This window comes from Adelges cooleyi, unplaced genomic scaffold (genome assembly GCF_023614345.1).
Source record: "Adelges cooleyi isolate 19-005CV unplaced genomic scaffold, UGA_ACOO_1.1 ACOO_flye_CR_arks_rails_tigmint_CR_PRNA_23, whole genome shotgun sequence".
Taxonomy (NCBI): domain Eukaryota; kingdom Metazoa; phylum Arthropoda; class Insecta; order Hemiptera; family Adelgidae; genus Adelges; species Adelges cooleyi.
Genome location: NW_026095893.1, coordinates 254,157 through 261,622, shown reverse-complemented (window position 1 = coordinate 261,622; position 7,466 = coordinate 254,157). Strand labels below are relative to the sequence as shown.

Here is a 7,466-nt window from a genome sequence, read left to right as displayed (position 1 = left end):
GCTTCTACAATTTGCTTGTAAAAGAACGACGTAAATGTTGTTCATAATTACCAAATCTTAATAAACTTTTTGTCAACATTAACTATTTTAGTGATTGAATCTTTTATTTTGATTTTCAAGTATCATTGCAAGCGCAAGCCAGGTGGTATGTATTAAATAATATTAAGTCTAGTTCCTTTTATATAAAATAACAGCTATTAGTAGATTATAGTTTTTAACACAATATCATGATATTGACCATCTATTAATCATGTAACTAACTATAATATATATATGTTTTTAAATATATTATGAATTCGTGTTAGTTATCTGGTATAACATTTTGACGGGAGTTAATGTTGTCAGTAAGAGTTTGCAGTATTTTTTGCCGTTTGAGTATTATTTGATAAGGACTAATATTATAACTTTTTCCACTTTTTAGACTGCACTTATTGAACATTTTTAAAAAGCCCGATTACCAATATTGTTATAAATAAATAGAAGTCTAAAAGTAGTGAGTAGAAGACAATTTTTTTTTACGAACACTTAGAAAATAATTTGCGCGATATAAGGTTAATCCTTAAGAATAATATTATCGAGATGCTGTGTTAATATTTTGTACAGACAAAATCAATTATACAAAAAGTAAATTTTGTTTTTTTTTTTATATAATGAAGTATTGTATAATGTGCACGAGGTTAGGTTATGTTCACTAGCAATTAAGTGTAAGGTTATCTAACGATCAAGTTCCCAGTTGAAGGTGTTACCTGTAATATGAGCAATGGGTGTTCGGCTATTTTAGCGATAATATACAAATTTTTTATAACGTTTCACATCATTTTTTTAATTTTTTTATTATTATATTATTAGCCGTTCAACTATACAACAATTGTCCGTATCGAGTGAATATTGCAAGTGTCGCGTCAGTAAATTGTTGGAAAAATGCGTGTAACCTCTAAGGTACCTTTAATTGTTTGTTTTTGCACGTTTAAAATATAATATTATCTTATCGATTGGTGTTTTTTTTTTTTTAGATTTCCATATTGTGTTTACTAGTCGTATTTTTTGCACTGTCCACGAGTGCTGGTCCACTGACTAGGCCAGTATTGTCTAGTTCGACATTCAAAGACGAAAATGGACGGATCGTCTCACAAGTAAAGAAACACGTCGCTGAAATATGTACTTGTCAACGATTTGAACGTACGGATGTGCCTACCGTGACGACGACGTTCAAAGGCCCAGATGGATTCCCTGTCACACAAATTAAGGACAACGTCGTTGAAACATGTTCTTGTCGACCCGTTGACGACGTTTCCGGACAAACTTTCAATGTTTCTATGGTCGACACAACCACAACCAAACAACCACCGCACAGTGGGAGCAATTAAACGTTTAGCTGCTCAATAATATTGGGTACATGAAAAAAACCAGAAAAGTCAGTTTTTTTTAGTCTAGTAATATCATGTTTAAAAAAATTTAATAAAAAAAGCTTATAAGAAAATAATTAAAAATGGCTACAATCTAAATCGTTATTAAAAAGGGGCAGATTTGACCAACTTTCTGATATACTATTATTACACTTAATTATGTAAAAAAAAAAAAAAAAAAACGAATAATGATGTGTAAATAAAATAGAATTTCTGTAATTACAAGATAATATAGGAAATATATGCCTATTTATATATTTTAATACACAATATTAAAACGCTTACTCAGTGCTATATGCTGATCCGTTAGCTAGAAAAAAATGTTTTTTTCACTAAAAAAGCTAAATAACTAAAATGTAAAACATAAGTGCAAATGCAAGTGCTTGGAACAAATTCAACGATCTGAATGAGCCTTACCTATGTTTATCTGCTGAGTACTTAATGATTATCATGTATATATTGATATATTTATCATCGTCAGGTATGTGGCAACAAAGAATAATAACTATGGTCAATAATTACCACGATAATTTTTTTTATTTTTGCCCAACTTAAAGTCTCAAAACTCAAAACAAGGAAGAGGGGCAAAGGTGTTTTTGTTTGTTGGTGATTAACGTTAATAAAATTTTTCACAGTGTGTCCTATTTCCTATTAAAGCTGAGGTAATGTCTAACACAGGGGTGGATAGGTGTAAATTTCTGATAACGACTCTTAAAGATTGATCAGATTGTAACTGATAGGCGTGGAACTGGGCGTCATTATTTTTTAAGAAATGGATTAGCCTTCTATAGTTGTCCGGCTGGGTTAGGTTAGGTTGCGTGCACATTAACAATTATTTTTGTAGAATATTACACTTCTAATAATGTTAAACCTGAAACTTCATGATAACAACAGACATATGTATTATTGTCATTTCTTTATATTAAATGTTAAACAAAGTATGAACGTATCGTTGTACAATACAGACGTTTTAATGAAAATTAGAAATACTTTTTGTATACATATAAGTTATAACTACTCATGTCAAAGAATGTGTGTTAGTCGGGTTCGTTATTTTTAATAATATTTTTAAAAATATGAAGTAAAATGAAATCTTTAAAAATGAAGCACAGTCTTTGCTATATAGCTATTGTGGTGTAGTGATACATGTGTTGTAAGAAACACATTGTAAATATTATATTAAAGATCAAAATCTATAGACACTGTAAAACGAAGATCTAAATTTAATTGTTTTTTAGGTAGTCGGGTTCCTAAACTTCGGGCGAGTTCATAAGAAAAATTAATCTACAATCTAGAGCAATAATAATTATAAGTGTCCATTAATGTTTAAAAAAAGTATTTGGTTTAATTTTTGTAATAATTAATAGGGTCCTACCAAACAAAAAAAAAATATTCAAAACAATTTATAAACACAATGAAAATATACAATATATTATAACATGTTATAGTTGAAGAGTTGTTTTTAACCCGATTGTACAGTTGTAAGCACAGTGTAACCTAGAAAAATATTGCATATTTACTTATGTAAAATAAAATAACAATATAGTTTTATTTGCTGTACATCGCAAAAAACCCAAAACATTATAGCGAACGATAAAATGCTATTAAATCTTTATATAATAAAATTATTCGTTTAAATAAATAAAAATAAATTCCATACACAATACTATGCGATTACGTGGGATGCGAACATCCTTCAAAAATATGTATAGTCATTTAACTTATCCACGTAACTGACATGGTCAACGGTACCGTGTCCTAATCATCATCACTAAGCCACCGCTCATACAGTGAAAATGCTAGGATTGTTCGTCTGGTCACCTAACCACGTGATTGGTCCATTTGGTTTTAAGCCGTTTAAAATCACAAACAAAACATTCAAAATACGTTAGAAACTACTTGTTTTGTATTACATTTTTGCCCAATTGATTGTAATGCAAAATTCATTAGGTACTGCGTAGTTAGATGTATCTCAAAAAATCAAGACTGCCTCGTTTGTGGCGTTTTAAAACTAAAACATGAATTCTAGCATCAATAAAATAGAAATAAAAAAAAAAAATTCATTTTTCCTGTCTATTGTCATAATACGCCAATTGTCATTTGCATGTCTACAAAATTTTGTTAAAAAAATACAATTTAAATAAACATACCTTTTTTATTGCTTCAAAATTAACGAAAAGTAAATTGTAAAATACACTTAATATGATATTTGGAAAATTATATGAGGTGGGTGGGATGTGGAAAGGGAGGGCAAAGCAAAATTGTAGATTTTTTAATTGAGCTATTCGATCAGTGTCGGTAATAATGTTAAAAGCTTATAACAGCGATTCATCGCGTGGATAGTTTTAAAATATTGCAAGACTGTTTAAAATGCGTTGTATATTTACTAAAAACATTGAATAATTAAAACATATGTGTGAAATTATACAGCCTTGAAAAGAATAATAAAATATAAAATTTAATACTTGTTACCCATAATTAAGGCACTTCCAAATAATATTCGTATGTAAATCATTTTATATAATATTCAATTCAGAAAAAACTCATAAAACTTTTGTGTTTATTTATTATGAGTTTAACGCTCACGCTTCTTAAATATGACGACAAATAACTCCACAATGTCAAAACTGTTATCGTCTGAAAAGAAAACTATTTTTAGTTAAGTAGTTTATATTTTTATTTGGTGTCCACTTCTACTTCAACACTTTGACCACTATACTATCATATTTATTTTGGAAACATTAGCAATATTTTTTTGACAATACTTTTGGGAACTGTAAAATCACTCGTTCCCCGTCGCGTTAATATCACAAAACAGTATAGTTAGAAAAAATGTATTTACCGTATCCTTAAATATTAACCCTAACGATGATACAAAAAACCAAAATAATTTATTTCATCGTAAATCGCATACCAATTGAATAATGGACATTTTTCATAATAGGATACAATTTTTTCTTCTACTACCGTCCGTTTTATGTACATATTATCACGGTGGTTTCTCGAGATTTATTTTAATAAGTTCACTCGGAAAAATGTCTACACACGTAAAACCCCCTAGATCGTACACTATGCTCGTCCTCACTATGATAGTTATTTAATATAATTAAGCCGATTCGTTAACGCTTTAATTTACAACATTACCATTGATATCGCCGCATTTAAGGAGAGCTCCAACAGTATCTCCTTTAAAATGGTTGCGCACAAATTCGTCAAGTTCTATTCCGTTGAGTAAGCCGTCAAAGTTTTTGTCGTGAAAAGCGAAATCCGATAACTTAACTCTAACTTCAGAGGTAGGAATGACAAGTTCATGCTGAGAAATCAACAAAGTAATTCACGTAGACATTTATGTTTTTAGATTATATAGTGCACACACAAACGCTATTCACTCGTCATTTGTAGTGTGATAACATGGATTGACCTGATAAAATATACTCTATGAGCTGCGATAGCATTGAGTTGACCAAATTTCCATAGGAAAGTAGAAGAGCATACTACCTAGTACAATTTTTTTGAAGATCCAATAATTTTTTTTCTATACATTTTTTATTTTTTAGTATTTAATTTATGATTCGCGCAAAACTATGTAAAAAATAAATTGTATGTTTTACTAAAGAAAGACTGGCAACAAAAAAACTATAACCAATAAACAATCTTCGTTGCTGTGTTAATGAGTATGCACACAAGATTAAGCTCTAGATTAAACCTTTACGGAAAATTTCCTATACATTATTCCATTCAATAAATGGGTAGGAGCGTCCTGATAAAAGCATATGAAAGGCAATCGTAATAAAACAATTAATATTACTTCTACTTCGGCCGTTTTGTTGTATTCTGCTGCAAAAACCACCAGCTCTTGACACTCCAAAGCATAATTTTCTATGGTCAAAATATTAAATAATTTGTTTTATTTTATTAAATTATACTTATTAAAACATAGTTGAGAAACATAACAAATATTACATTGCAATTAAGATTACTGTGTACTTATTGCTTCGTACAGATGAAAAGTTATTTTGCCAACTCTATATAAAACGGTATTTAGAACAAACGAGAATATATCAAAAGTATATTCTTACGAAAGCGTTCAAAAGTCCAATTCATATCCTGGACATCAACTATAGATAACTTTTTGATAAACTCTGTTACATAAGTATTATTTATGTAAGGGACAACTACGTTGATATCTTTAATTAGGACCAGCTCCTTAATATGTTTCTCTGTTAGACCGTTGCCCTAAGTAAAAGTTTTAAAACCATATAATTATAAAGTGTACGAATACATTTTGACTTTTTTTAATGCTTTAATGCGATAAATTATACAAAATATATTTCTCTAAGACATTTTAAATGCCACGCCAATGCAAAAGCATTATAACATGTATAACTTATCAAGCATTTAACGAAACCATAATTTCTTACCTCTGGTTTTATATCCACAAAGGCCAATAAGAACTCTGCGAAATTAATTGTTAGGTCACCTATAAAAATTAATTTAAATTATCAACCTTAAGAATACAATTATTTGCTTCGTTTACTCAATAACACCTTTAAACGTTTTTGCCAAACTTTCTTTCTCGTCTTCATTCAAACTTAAAGCTTGAATGACATTTTTTAATTCTTTAAAGTCAAGTAGACCGTCCTCAACACCCCCGTTTTCGTCGTGGTATCTGAACAGGTTCAAGTAAATTGTTACTTCATGGGTTGCAAATCTCCGTTTCTATGTAAAGAAAAATAGTGCGTAAAAATAAGAAAATCGGATAATTTTTAAATTGTTTCATGTTTTTTTTTTGTTATTACCAGCCAGTGGTCAGATGGCATATCGGTTTTGGCCAGAAGTACCAAAAGTTGTTGTACTTTTCGACCATCTTTCGTATCTACATTGAACATTAAAATATAATAAAATTCTTAGCAATTTTCAGTCGAGATAGCCAAGACGTGTGCGTTAAATTGAAAAATTGGTAAATATTGGTATGTCGGATATAATTTTTCTGAATGGGGTAAAATTTGATTACAATCGTAAAGTTTAAACCCTGTATAAAATATACTTTATTACCTGCTTCGTATGTAAAACCTGACAAATCCTGCACGCCCATATCATTTATAATTTTTTCGATTTCGTTTGGGGAAATTTGGTCTACAGAGTTTTCAAATCTTTCGAATTCAACAACAATCTTCTCGATTATACTTCTAGTGAGTCCGATGCTCTATAAAGTAACATAAATAAATCATTAAAATACATTCTAAAAACTACCAACTTTTTTAAAATTTTGTTTATTGCAATTATATTTTTATTATATGTTTCTTATTTACCTGTGTCATCGTCACAAAGTATAATGCACAAAGAATAACAGCGCGTTTGAAATGCATAATGGTATTATTTTTCAAACACTTTGTTGAACCAGGAGTACGTCTTTGATACCAAAGTTGGCTGAACAGTGGAAACAGATTCGATTCGGTGTGTTTTTTATATGGCGTGATTAATAAAATTAACATAGATATGTAGATGGGAAATATTGGTATTCGGTAGTTATTTGTTTTGCGGTTTATTTGTTTTGCATACTATATACTTAAAAACTTGTTCTTTGTCCCAATTGTACAGCAAACAATGAATGTTTTTAGTATTCATAATATTATAACAATATTCGTTTAAATAAAAAAAAAGCTTCCATACTCTGCACTATGCGATTAAATTTGCTCAAAGGACGCGAAAATCCTTCTAAATTGTGTACAGTCATTAAACTTATCCACATAATTGACATAGTCAACGGAAGGGTGTCCTACTCCCCCCCCCCCAAGCTATCTAATAAAATAGGGAAACTAACCTATCCTAAGTAGCCAGGATGGGTATTTGGTTATACCTGGTGTCCTCCAGCAAATGGTTTGTTGTACCTGCGGGGTTTCCCATAAGGTATTACGGAGCCGTATAGTGTATCTAAGATAGTGACATGAGATTTGGTCTCCTAGTCGACTATCTTGGCGGTAAAAACTGTGGGGTTGCTTGTCCCAGTAGCGTATACTCCGGCCATTTTGACGGTGTTATGGAGAGGTTCCTGTCGCT

The 7,466-nt window shown here is 30.3% G+C and overlaps 2 protein-coding genes across 10 annotated transcripts in view; one reads left to right on the top strand and one right to left on the bottom strand.

The window, feature by feature from the left end:
• Window positions 1-1,567, top strand: part of LOC126835898 (uncharacterized) — a 9,893-nt gene extending 8,326 nt beyond the window's left edge. Inside the window, exons 2-3 of one of the 4 annotated variants that reach the window (XR_007685257.1) lie at window positions 850-939; window positions 1,014-1,567. Coding sequence is in view for 2 of the 4 variants with exons in the window: in XM_050568770.1 (XP_050424727.1) it covers window positions 922-939; window positions 1,014-1,367 (372 nt within the window). In the remaining 2 variants the exon portion in view is untranslated. Of the gene's footprint in view, window positions 1-849; window positions 940-1,013 lie in introns of those variants that run through there. The other 3 variants (XM_050568770.1, XR_007685256.1, XM_050568769.1) reach the window with 3 other exon arrangements.
• The window catches only part of LOC126835897 (uncharacterized), a 12,606-nt gene extending 5,498 nt beyond the window's left edge, over window positions 1-7,108 (bottom strand). The window contains exons 1-9 of one of the 6 annotated variants that reach the window (XM_050568765.1): window positions 6,719-7,106; window positions 6,462-6,612; window positions 6,206-6,282; window positions 5,954-6,125; window positions 5,828-5,886; window positions 5,486-5,642; window positions 5,215-5,285; window positions 4,551-4,719; window positions 3,950-4,043 (exon numbers count right to left, since the gene is read on the bottom strand). In XM_050568765.1, the coding sequence (XP_050424722.1) occupies window positions 3,982-4,043; window positions 4,551-4,719; window positions 5,215-5,285; window positions 5,486-5,642; window positions 5,828-5,886; window positions 5,954-6,125; window positions 6,206-6,282; window positions 6,462-6,612; window positions 6,719-6,901 (1,101 nt within the window). In that variant the 5' untranslated portion in view covers window positions 6,902-7,106 and the 3' untranslated portion in view covers window positions 3,950-3,981. Of the gene's footprint in view, window positions 1-2,828; window positions 2,904-3,902; window positions 4,044-4,550; window positions 4,720-5,214; window positions 5,286-5,485; window positions 5,643-5,827; window positions 5,887-5,953; window positions 6,126-6,205; window positions 6,283-6,461; window positions 6,613-6,718 lie in introns of those variants that run through there. The other 5 variants (XM_050568766.1, XM_050568763.1, XM_050568767.1 and 2 more) reach the window with 5 other exon arrangements.
• Window positions 7,109-7,466: the final 358 nt, after the last annotated feature.